The sequence below is a fragment of the Apteryx rowi genome, unplaced genomic scaffold (assembly GCF_003343035.1).
Source record: "Apteryx rowi isolate R43461 unplaced genomic scaffold, aptRow1 scaffold_75, whole genome shotgun sequence".
Taxonomy (NCBI): Eukaryota; Metazoa; Chordata; class Aves; order Apterygiformes; family Apterygidae; genus Apteryx; species Apteryx rowi.
The window spans coordinates 1,732,047-1,742,842 of NW_020451038.1; the positions used below are offsets into that span (position 1 = coordinate 1,732,047).

The 10,796-nt window shown below is 71.1% G+C and overlaps 2 protein-coding genes across 7 annotated transcripts in view; both read right to left on the bottom strand.

The window, feature by feature from the left end:
- USP19 (ubiquitin specific peptidase 19) overlaps nucleotides 1–89 on the bottom strand; it is a 22,888-nt gene extending 22,799 nt beyond the window's left edge. For 5 of the 6 annotated variants that reach the window (XM_026088083.1, XM_026088082.1, XM_026088079.1 and 2 more), the window contains exon 1: nucleotides 3–89. The gene's annotated coding sequence lies outside the window, so the exon portion shown is untranslated. The remainder of the gene's footprint in view (nucleotides 1–2) is intronic. The other variant, XM_026088081.1, reaches the window with a different exon arrangement.
- Nucleotides 90–972: 883 nt separating this feature from the next.
- The window catches only part of LAMB2 (laminin subunit beta 2), a 28,168-nt gene continuing 18,344 nt past the window's right edge, over nucleotides 973–10,796 (bottom strand). Inside the window, exons 7-34 of the mRNA XM_026087974.1 lie at nucleotides 10,376–10,439; nucleotides 9,435–9,637; nucleotides 9,214–9,334; nucleotides 8,600–8,788; nucleotides 8,350–8,529; nucleotides 8,136–8,248; nucleotides 7,934–8,013; nucleotides 7,702–7,837; nucleotides 7,404–7,559; nucleotides 7,169–7,296; nucleotides 6,969–7,089; nucleotides 6,615–6,807; nucleotides 6,394–6,537; nucleotides 6,057–6,288; nucleotides 5,808–5,971; nucleotides 5,495–5,719; nucleotides 4,968–5,182; nucleotides 4,782–4,878; nucleotides 4,331–4,703; nucleotides 4,074–4,258; nucleotides 3,742–3,983; nucleotides 3,471–3,674; nucleotides 3,247–3,391; nucleotides 2,709–2,916; nucleotides 2,472–2,613; nucleotides 1,591–1,767; nucleotides 1,338–1,497; nucleotides 973–1,252 (exon numbers count right to left, since the gene is read on the bottom strand). Of these exons, the coding sequence (XP_025943759.1) occupies nucleotides 1,116–1,252; nucleotides 1,338–1,497; nucleotides 1,591–1,767; nucleotides 2,472–2,613; nucleotides 2,709–2,916; nucleotides 3,247–3,391; nucleotides 3,471–3,674; nucleotides 3,742–3,983; nucleotides 4,074–4,258; nucleotides 4,331–4,703; nucleotides 4,782–4,878; nucleotides 4,968–5,182; nucleotides 5,495–5,719; nucleotides 5,808–5,971; nucleotides 6,057–6,288; nucleotides 6,394–6,537; nucleotides 6,615–6,807; nucleotides 6,969–7,089; nucleotides 7,169–7,296; nucleotides 7,404–7,559; nucleotides 7,702–7,837; nucleotides 7,934–8,013; nucleotides 8,136–8,248; nucleotides 8,350–8,529; nucleotides 8,600–8,788; nucleotides 9,214–9,334; nucleotides 9,435–9,637; nucleotides 10,376–10,439 (4,734 nt within the window). The 3' untranslated portion in view covers nucleotides 973–1,115. The remainder of the gene's footprint in view (nucleotides 1,253–1,337; nucleotides 1,498–1,590; nucleotides 1,768–2,471; nucleotides 2,614–2,708; nucleotides 2,917–3,246; nucleotides 3,392–3,470; nucleotides 3,675–3,741; nucleotides 3,984–4,073; nucleotides 4,259–4,330; nucleotides 4,704–4,781; nucleotides 4,879–4,967; nucleotides 5,183–5,494; nucleotides 5,720–5,807; nucleotides 5,972–6,056; nucleotides 6,289–6,393; nucleotides 6,538–6,614; nucleotides 6,808–6,968; nucleotides 7,090–7,168; nucleotides 7,297–7,403; nucleotides 7,560–7,701; nucleotides 7,838–7,933; nucleotides 8,014–8,135; nucleotides 8,249–8,349; nucleotides 8,530–8,599; nucleotides 8,789–9,213; nucleotides 9,335–9,434; nucleotides 9,638–10,375; nucleotides 10,440–10,796) is intronic.

The window sequence follows — 10,796 nt, forward strand, 5'->3', positions numbered from 1 at the left end:
ACGGCCGCCCCGCCCGCCGCTCCGGTCTGTTTTGTTTCGAGCCGAAGTTCCGAGCGGGCCGACTCAGGAGACAGGCCCGAGCCCGTGACGCACTTCCGGAAGCCGGTTCACGAGACCACGTGACGCGGGAGCGTGGGGGGAGTGGTCATGTGACCCGAGCTGGGGCCGGCCGCTAGCCCGACCCCCTCCCCGGGCCGGTGCCTGGCACGGCGGCGCCATGGCAACGACGCCGGCGGTGACGCCATCGCGGCGCCCGCGGGGGCGACCCGCCCCCAAGGGAGGGCAAGGGCGCGACCCCTGGCCCCAGGCGCTGCCGGCGGCGTCGCCATGGCAACGGGCCCGGCGCCGCGGCCTGGTCACGCGGCACCGACTGCCAACGGCCAACCGCCCCCGGCACCGCCTGCAGTGTCACCCGCCCCACTGCCAACCCCCACCCCGCACTGTCGCCCATCCCACACCTACAGTGTGTCACCCGCCCTGCTGCAGTGTCACCCACACCCCTGCCAGCCCCCAGCCCCGCACTGTCACCTTGCCCTACAGCATGCTGCCCAGCCCCACACTGTCACCCGCCCCACAGTCACCTACCCTACAGCCAACCCCTAGCCCCACAAAATCACCCCCTTGCACTGTCACCCATCCCACAGCTAACCTTCAGCCCCACAGTGTCACCTGCCCCACAGTGTGTCACCCTGCCTCACACTGTCACCTTGCCCCACTGTGGGGCTGCACGTCACCCAGCCCCATGCTGTCACCCCACCCCACAGCCAACCCYCAGACCCTAACGTGTCACCCTGCCCCACAGCAGGACCCCAGCCCCACACCGCCACCCTACAGCACAGCCAGCTCCCAGCCCCACAGCATGTCACCCTGCCCGCAGCATGTCCCTGACCCCCAGTGCCCCACACCCAGCCTGGGGCAGCACCAGGACCAGCGGAGCCCGCGCACCGATGGCCGTCGCAGGGACGCAGGTAGCCTCGTGCTGTAGCTTTATTCACAGGCGCGAGCGGTGCCGCGGGGACCCGGTGCACCCCGTGCCCCCCATGCCCACCGCCCCGGCGGCACAGGGGCAGGGACACGGCCCTGTGGGGCGGGCAGGGGTCCAGCCAGCGCAGCCCTCACTGGCAGGTGTTGTAGATCTGGACCTGCTGGTTGATGGTGGCCAAGATGTCCCTCATCCTGGCCTCCAGCCCGTCCAGCTGGGCCGCCTTGGCGTCCAGCACCCGCTCGTTCTGCTCGTAGGTCTCCTCCAGTGCTGGGGAGACGGGAAAGGACGGGGGTCAGCATGGCGCCGCCGGCCCGGCCCCTGGCCCCGCGCCCGGCCCCGGTCCCCTCCTCACCTCGGAGGCGCTGGAGCTTGCTCTGCGCCTCGTGCAGCAGTCCAGCGGCCTCGGCGCGCAGCTGGTCCGCCCGGCTCCCTGCCTGCAGTGCGCCCTGCGCCCGGTGCTGCACCAGCTCCTGCACCGTCTGGTACCGGTCCCGCAGGTGCCCCTCCAGCAGCTGCCACGAGAGAGGGGAGCATCAGCGGCGCCGCCACTGTCACTGCCCCCCGGCCCTGCTGCACATCCCCTGGCCGCCCCCTCGTTCGCTTGCCTGCTTGGCCTCGTTGGCTCGGTCCTGCGCGCCACCCGCCGTGTCTTTGGCTCGCGCGGCCGCCAGGCTGTTGTTGGCTCGCTTCACCTTCAGGGCGTCCACCTGCCGGTCCAGGAGCCCGACCCGCTCCATGGCGCTGGCCAGCTGCTGCTCCGCGTTTGCCGTCTGGGCCTGGATCTGGGCACCAGCATCAGCACCATCAGGGTGCCCGTGTGGTGGCGATGGACACCACCAGGGTGTCCATGCAGCAGGAACGGACACCGTCAGGGTGCCCATGCAGGAGGGACAGACACCGCCAGGGTGTCCACAGACCAAGGATGGACACCGTCAGGGAACCCGCACAGTGGGGAAGGACACCATGACGTTGCCCACATGGTGGGGACCGATGGCATGAGGGTGTGCCCCATGGCAGGAACAGATGCCGCCATGGTGCCCACATGGTGGGAATGGATACTGTCAGGGTGTCTGTGTAGCAGGGACAGACACCATCAGGTTGCCCATAGGCCAAAGATGGACACTACCAGGGTGCCCACATGGTAGGGAAGGACACCATGAGGTTGCCCACGTGGTGGGGACCAATACCATTAGGGTGCCCCATGGCAGGGATGGACATTGCAAAGGTGCCCATAGACCAAGGACAGACATTGTCAGGAAGCTCACACTGTGGACAAGGACACCACGAGATTGCCCGCATGGTGGGGACCGATGGCATGAGGTTGCCCACATGGTGGGGACTGATGGCATAAGGGTGTCCCAGAGCTGGGACGGACACTGCCAAGGTATCCACGTGCCAGAGACATCAGGGCTCCTGGGCGGTGGGGACAGAGCTTCACTCATTCCTGCGGGATGGAGGCAGCGGGGAGCTGGGAGGAGACCCTTACCGCGCCGAGCGCTCTCTCGCTGTGCTGGATGTCGCCGGTGGCACTGCGGAGGGCGTGCTCAGCCATGCCCTGGGCTCGCTGCGCCTCCTCCAGCGCCTGCCGCACCGCCTCGGCCGTGCTCCTCACGCCCTCTGCCCGCGACCTGCAGCCGGGGCAGCCATGGCCTCAGCGCCCGCTGGAGCCAGGGTCTCCGGCGGGGCTGTGTCCCCCTGGTGCGCATCCCAGCCCCGCGCTCACCTGGCCCTCTGGGCGTCCTGTAGCAGCTGCCCGGCCTGGCGCACGTCGCCGGCTGTCTGCTCCAGGATGGCGTCCACGCTGGCCAGGCCGCGCACCCGCGCCTTGATCTCCTCGGCCAGCCGGTGGATCTGGGCCGGCGAGGCAGGGAGCGACAGCTCCAGCACCCGGCTGGCCACCACCTCGATGCTCTCGGGGTCAGCCCCCTCCTCTGTGGGCAGGAGCCGTCAGTGCTGCGCGGTGCCCAGGGGCAGAGGGGCACAGGCTCGGGGACACCACGGAGGGTTGGGGACACCCAGAAGGCACAGGCGGACAGGGGAGGCGATGCCGGGCGGCGGGGAGGGCAGCATGGAGCAGGGGTGCGGGGGCAACGGGGGATTTTGGAGCAGTGCTGGGGCTGTGCTGTGCGATGCAGCGGAGGGCTGTACGGTCCACATGCAGTGCAGGGGCCGTGCAGTGCAACGCGGTGCCGTGCAAGGCGGTGCAGGGCCATGCAGCGCCGGGCTGGGGCCGCCGGCCCCCGCAGCGTGCCAGCACTCACGGCTCAGGAAGGCCTTGATGTGGCTGATGAGCTCCCGCAGCTCCTTGTTGGAGCGCTCCACGCGGGCCCTGGTCTGGTTCGCCTTGTCCAGGGCCACCTGTGCCCGGAGTCGGGCCTCATCCGCCTTCCCCTTGGCCTCGGCCACCTGGGCGGGGGGCAGAGACCCTCAGCGCCCGGCGGGCACGGCCATGCAGCCCAGTGCCCACCGGCCCCGTGGCACGCACCTTGTGGGAGAGCTGGGCCACGTCACTGGCGGCCCGCTGCAGCTCCTCCTGGGCATGGCGTGCCCGGTCCAGCGCGCTGTCAGCCGTGGACACAGCTCCACTGCAGCTCAGGCCCCCGCAGTGCCGTCCCCCGTCCTCGTCCCGGCACCCGGCTCCTCCGCAAGGGCTCTCAGAGCAGGGCACGTTGGCCGTGGCCCCGCACACCTGCAAGGCAGTGCAGGCTCGAGGCGGCTCTGGGCGCCGTCCCCGGTCCCTGTCCTGTGTCCCTCACCTTCTCATTGAGCGGGTGCAGGCTCAGCGCCTGTGCCCGCGCTGCCAGCTCTGTCAGCGCCCGCCGGCTGGCTGCGTTGTGCCGGTTGAAGTCATCCCGGCGGCTGGCCAGGAGCTGCTCTGCGCGGTGCCGCGTGGCTGCTGAGGTGCTCGTGGGGCCGTGAGGGGTGCGGGTGGCGGCGTCCACACGGCGCTCGGCCTCCCGCGACTCCGCATGGGACTGGCGGATGCTGTCGTAGGCTCCTGAGGGGTGGCACAGGCGCTGTGAGACCCCTGGTCGTGGCTCTGCCACCCCAGCACAGCCCCCAGCACGGGGCTCCCAGCACGGCTCACCGAGGAAGTTGGAGGTCTTGAGGGCGTGCAGGCGCTGGCCCAGCTCCCGCACGCTGTGGTTGAGGGCGCGGGCACCCCGGTCCACGGTGTTCAGCACGTGGCTGGCGTTGAAGTTGGCGTCCTGCGTGGCCGTCAGCTTGCCCTCCAGCTGCGTCAGCCTCTCTGTGGCCTCCCCTATCTGCTGCCTGCGGGGCAAAGGGGGTGAAAACCCGCCACCAGGGCCGCCCCAGGGACCCGCGCCCAGCGCCGGTGCTCACCGCAGCCCGTCCACGGTGCGCATCAGGTGGGTGGCAGCAGCCGCCGTGGCGTTGCGGGCGGCAACGATGGCCTGCACGGTGGCCAGGCTCTCCTGCAGCCGGCGGAAAGTGCCCTCGAAGGCGCCAGCAGCGCCGGTGTGCTGCAGGAGGCTGGCCCGCTGCGCCAGCGCCCGGGTGCGGGCAGCCAGGTCCTGCACCACGCGGTCCCAGTCCCCGAAGCAGGGGTGGCAGGGCTGGCAGGCAGGGAAGGCACCAGCAAAGCCCCGGGCGCACTGGTCGCAGCGGACGCCCGAGATGCCGGGCCGGCAGTCGCAGTGCCCACTGCTGCGGTGGCACTGGGTGCTGGCAACGCCGTGGGGGTCACAGTCGCAGGCTGCAGGGAGACCGGGTGTCAGGGTGCCGCGGGGCTCGGCGGGGCGGCCAGTCCCCCCGCACCAGCTCCGGCTCTCACCTCGGCACTGCTGCCGCGGGTCGCCCCAGTGGTTCTCCTGGCAGTCGGTGCAGGTCCGGCCACCGAAGCCCGGCCGGCACGAGCACTGCCCCGTGAACTGAAAGACACGGCGAGGCCGAGGCTGGCACCGCTGCCACATGCCCCTGGCCCCTGGTGCCCCCGGTGCCCATCCCCAGGGCATCTCACCTGGTTGCAGGCGGGCGCCAGGGCATGCTGGGGGTGGCAGGCGCAGGGCTCGCAGCCCTGCCCGCTGCCCAGGTTCCAGAAGTTGGGGCTGCAGCGGTCGCAGCTCTGGCCCTCCACGTGGGGCAGGCAGCGGCACTGCCCACTGCGCCCATCGCACTGGCACTGCTGCGGCCCGCAGGTGCTGGGGTCGGTGCCCAGCACGTTGCAGGAGCAACCTGGAACCGGATGGGTGCTGAGTACCGAGTGGAGACGGGACAGGGATGGGGGTGGAGATGGGATGAGAACAGGATGGGGACAGAGACAGGACGGGGATGGTGACGGGATAGGGATGGGGGCAGGATGGGCATGGGATGGGCACAGGGTGACAGTGCTGGGGCTGGGCAGAGGACCAGAGCAAGGCAGGGCCACAGAGACCCCCCTGCAGCGTGCACGGGCAGGGGGCAGCCACAGGTGTGCAGGGTCCCTGGGGACGCGCGGGGCCCTGGAGCGGAGCTGGAAGCAGGGCTGTGGGCAGCGCAGGTACTCACGCCTGCAGCTGTGCCGCGTGGCGTCCCCGTAGTAGCCGGGCTGGCACTCGGCGCAGTGGGGCCCCGCTGTGTTGTAGAGGCAGCGCAGGCAGCGCCCCGTGCGCCGGTCGCAGGCCTCTGGGTCGGTCATGTCGATGTTGTTGTGGCACTGGCAGGGCAGGCAGCGCCCGCCGAGCTGCAGCGGGTCCCCATAGTACCCGGGCGCACACTCGTCACAGCGGGGACCTGCCGGCACAGGGAGCTGGGCAGTGCCCAGAGCTGGGGCTGGGGACCCCCGGCTGCCACCTCGGGTGCCCTGAGGGCTGGCACCCACCTGTGTACCCGGGGCTGCAGTGGCAGACGACCTGCTGGGACTGCCTGTCCTGGTGGCAGGAGGCGGCGAAGTGGCGGCTGCTGCTGGGCCCCTCGGGGCAGGGGCAGGGCCGGCAGTACTGGCCCGAGCCCAGTGCCGGGTTCCCGAAGTGCCCAGCCGCGCACCTGGGGACAGGTGGTGAGCGGGGGCTGGGGCTGCCGGCGGCACCGTGCCCTGGCCTGGGAACGTGCCCCGTGGCACCCTGCTTACCGCTGGCACCTCTCGCCATCCGTGTGGTCGCGGCAGTGCAGGCAGCTGCCTGTGCGGGGGTCGCAGTCCTCGGCGTGCCCGTTGCACTGGCAGGGCCGGCAGGCGGGAAAGCCCCAGTGGCCTGGCTGGCAGCGGTCACAGCGCAGCCCGTGGGCGCCCTCGCGGCAGGCGCACTGCCCCGTGGCGCTGTCACAGACGGTGCTCACCGACCCCTCGCTGCTGCACTGGCACGCTGCAAGGCAGGGTGCCGAGAGTGTCTGCCCCGGGGATGCCACCACGGAGCATCCTTCCCCGCACGTCCCTGCGGAACCGCCCCGCTCCTCCTCAGGCCACTCACCTCGGCACCCGCCAGGCCCGAAGCCGAAGGTGCCCGGGGAGCAGCGGTGGCAGCGGCGTCCCACCACGTTGGCTTTGCACTGGCACTGCCCGCCCTGGGGCCGGCACTCGGCGCTGAGCGAGCCCTGGGGGTCGCAGAGGCAGGCTGCGGGCAGAGCGTGGTGTGAGCGCGGCGGCCCCGGTGCTGTGGGGCGCGCGTGCGGGGAGCGGGGCCGTACTCACGCAGCGCCCCGTCGTGCAGGATGGCCGACAGGCTGCTGAGGAGGCTGGAGCACGGCTCGGCCACGGGCGACGGCCCCACGGCGTGGAAGTGCTGGGCGCAACGGTACCGCTCGAAGGTCTCCCGACGCCCCATGGCGCTGGGGTCGCCCGCGATGAACATCTCCAGGGAGGAGTGACGGGGCAGGAGCACCAGCTGGGGGGACAGGGAATCAGGACACCATGCTCATCTCTCCCCTCATCCCCTGCGGATGCGCCCTGTGCACAACCCAGCCACCTCGGGCACCCTGCATGGCACCCACAGCCAGGTGCCCCACCGGGGGCTGCCCCTCATCCTGTTGTCCGGACGCCCCTCACCGAGTCGATGAGCACGCTGGTGGTGGGCGGCTCTTGCCGGGCCGTGGCGCAGCCCAGCTCCAGGCGGAAGGTGTAGGAGACGCCCTGCTCCAGGCAGACGGGCTGGGGCAGCACCACGTACCTGTGGGGCAGCAGAAGGGAGGCACAGGCAGCTGGGTGCCTCCTGCCCCCCCAGCTCCCCACGCAGCTGGGGCACTCACCTGGCACCAGACGGGAGGCTGGTGGAGAGCTGGTCATCGGCCGGGATGGTGTTTCCACAGGGGCTGCTGGCGGAGACGGGGCTGGGGCGCAGCACCCGCAGCCTCACCTCCTTCCAGGGCTCTGGGTGCTGCAGGCAGAGAATGGAGCAATCGCTGCACCGAAAGCCTCGCCGGCCAGGGCTGCCCGCAGCCCCTCAGTCAGGAGCACAGCTCAGCCTCCCCAGCCGGGGCTCACCTGGGGCTCGTAGCGGATGACCACGTCGTACTCCATGGAGAAGGGCAAGTTGCCCACGTGAAACTCCACCAAGCTGCCCTCCAGCACGCGGGCAAACCCCGTCCCTGTCCACGAGGCCGGGCGGCCCGCGGGGGGCTCACGCTCCACCACCGAACCCTGGTGCAAGGGGCAGTTGTGAGACGTGACCCCGCAGGGTGCCTTGGCTGCAGGCATCCCTCCGCCCTGCCACCCCGCTGCAGGAGAGGGCGCCCACCGGCCTAGGGACCCTGCGGCCCCCAGGAACAGCTTTGCCCCTCACCTGCTGCAGCTGGGCATCCTCGGCCTCGTAGGTGTAGTGGTCCAGGTTGATGCGGTAGAAACCAGGCTCCACCTGGCCGCACTGCCGTCCCACCATGTGGCTGCGGCACCGGCACTGCCCCGTCTCCACGGCACACCTGGCACGCCGACGGCACCATCAGCGCCAAGCCCTGGCGCTCCCCGGGGCCGCATGCCGGCAGGGTGCCCCGCTGCTGCCCCCGGCCCCAACTTACAGGTTGTTGCGGGCACCTCCCACGTCACAGTTGCAGGGCCGGCACCCCGGGAGGTCGTGGCTCAGCGCCCAGTGCTCTGGCTGCAGGGAGTGAGAGCGTCAGTGAGCGCCTGGCTCCAGCGCCATGTCCCCGAGCACCGGGCACGGTCCCCAGGCAGTCGTGCAAGCAGCCGTGCACGGTCCCTGGGCATAGCCCCACTCACCAGGCACTGGTTGCAGTTGCGCCCGGTCACCAGCCGCTTGCAGAGACAGTCGCCACTGACGGGGTCGCACCGGCTGCCCTCGGCCACAGTGCCACGGGGGTCACACTGGCACCCTGCGCAGAGAGCCAGCAGCGTCCGGCAGGGCCGAGCCATATGCCGGGCCCCGGCGGGTGCCCCTGCGCCCGTGGGAGCCGGCGCCGCCGGCGGTACCTACGCTGGCAGCCCTGCGGGTTGGCGGCGCTGAGCCCGAAGAAGCCGGGCTTGCAGCGGTCGCAGCGGGGGCCCCGCACGTGCTCCTTGCAGCGGCACTGCCCCGCGATGAGCCCCCGCGCCGGGTCGTCGGCAGCGTCGCACAGCCCGCCGTCCAGCGAGCCCGCCGGGTCGCAGTCGCAGGCTGCGGGCACAGGCAGGGTCAGCACCTGCGGCCGGCAGGGCACCCCGACGCCCCCAGCCCCGGCTCCCACCTCGGCACACCGCGGGGTCCCGCAGGTCCTTGCTGGGGTCCCTGTAGTAGAAGGGCTTGCAGAGGTGGCAGCGGCGGCCCATGGTGTTGTGCTGGCAGCCGTCGCACACGGCCCCGCTGGCGTTCCCCGTGGCCAGGTACACGGCCATGTCGAAGTGGCACCGCCGCGAGTGCTCGTTGCAGTCGCACCCTGYGGGGACGGCACCGYGGGGGGCATGCAGCACCCCGACCCCAAACCCCAAACCCGGCAGGCAGCACCCCGACCCTCAAACGTGGCATGCAGCACCCCCAAACCCAGTCCCTCCCAAACCCCACCATGCACCCCTGACCCCGAACCTTGCCACCCTGGCATGGAGCAACCCCAACCCCAGCTCCCCCCAACCCGGCATGCAGCACCCAGACCCCAACGCCCCGAAAGCCGGTGTGGGGCACCCAAACTCCAGCCCCGGCATGCAGCACCTCCAACCCCAAACCGCGACCTCCAGGACTCCCAGCCCCAGACCCCAGCACGATGCACCCCAACCCGCTGGGCGCAGCCCGCAGGACCCCAGGCGGCCTGGGCACGGCGGGGTGAGCGCGACGCTGCGCCGGGCGCCCCGCGCCAGCAGCACTCACGGCGGCAGGCATTGGTGCTGCTGCCCTCGGCCGGGCGCCAGGGCAGGTCGTGGTAGAAATCCTCGCAGCGCTCGCAGTTGAGGCCCTGCGTGTGGTGCTTGCAGACACAGCGGCCGTGCACCTGCCGGGATGCAGTGGTGAGGGGCGCAGGACTGGGAACCCAGGCCGCCCAGCTCCAGCGCGGCACAGTGGCAGGGCGCACGGGGCCAGGCTTGCCCTACCATGCCGTCGGCGGCGGCGGGGGCCCCGCTGAGCGGGGCGCACTCGGAGGCATGCCCGTAGCAGAAGCAGTTGCCGCGCAGCACCAGCTCGTAGAGCGCGTAGTAGTACTTCTCGCGGATCTCCCGCCGCGAGTCCAGCAGGTTGTCACCCAGCGTGTGCAGCTTGGTGAAGTTCACCCGCAGGTTGGTGACGCGCAGCAGGTCTGGGGACGGGGAGAGACCAGCGTCGGCACCGGGTGCCACACGGCCGGCTCCGGCAGCGCGTGCCCTGCATGGGCTGCATGCAGTCGGCTACAGGGGGGCATCGCCAGCCCGGGCCGGGAGCTCCCGGAGCAGCGGTTTGCATCCCGGGCCAGGGCAGGTTTGGGGGCTCTGGGCGCTGCCGCTGGGGGTGCATGCAGCGGGGCAGCGCTGTGCATGGCAGGCACAACCTCGCGCTGCTCCGGTGCCCCGGCAGCACGGGACGGCTCCCCCGGGACCGCAGCTTCCCAGCAAGCCTGCCCTGCAGATTCCTCCCCTCCTCCTGCTCCCGGCCTAAATTTAGCCCTGTGTGGTTAACTCCCTCCATCTCGTGCCCGGCCCGGCCTGCAGCCTTTCCCACCACCGATCCCTTCCCGCTCAGCATTGGGGCTGGGCCCAGCTCTGGCACGGCCCAGCTGCCGGCGCAGCTGTCCCGGCGCTCCCCGCAGGCCCAGCCCTCTGCTCGGTGCCCTGCGCTCGCTCTGACGCAGCCCGGTCTTTAGCTGTTCCCACGGGCTGCAGCTCCCAGCGTGGCCCCTGCGGCTCCCGTGGGCCGGGGTGCAGGCGGGGGCCTGAGCCCCTGCGGGCTGGATCTGGCCCCAACTCCCACGGCAGAGCTCAGAGCTGGGGAAGAGCAGCCAAAATAGCTGCACCCAAAATAGAGCAGCCAGCCTGGAGCCCCTGAGCAGTCGGCGACTCACTCTGGATGTCGGGGCTGTAGGGGTCCGGGATGGGGATGGCAGGGTCCAGCACTCGGTAGATCACCTGCAAACACGGAGAAGGCAGAGAGGAAAGGGCAGACCAGGGGCAATCCCAATCTGTCCTGGCCCTGTGAGCCATGTGCATGCCCTACCCCGCTCCCATCCCATCCCAGCCCTGCGAGCTGTGTGCATGCCCTGCTCCGCTCCCATCCCATCCCAGCCCTGCGAGCTGTGTGCATGCCCTGCTCCGCTCCCATCCCATCCCATCCCATCCCATCCCTGCGAGCTGTGTGCATGCCCTGCTCCGCTCCTGCCTGGCCCTGTGAGCTGCGTGCATGCCCTACCCCACTCCCATCCCATCCCAGCCCATCCCTGTGAGCTGTGTGCATGCCCTGCTCCGCTCCCATCCCATCCCATCCCT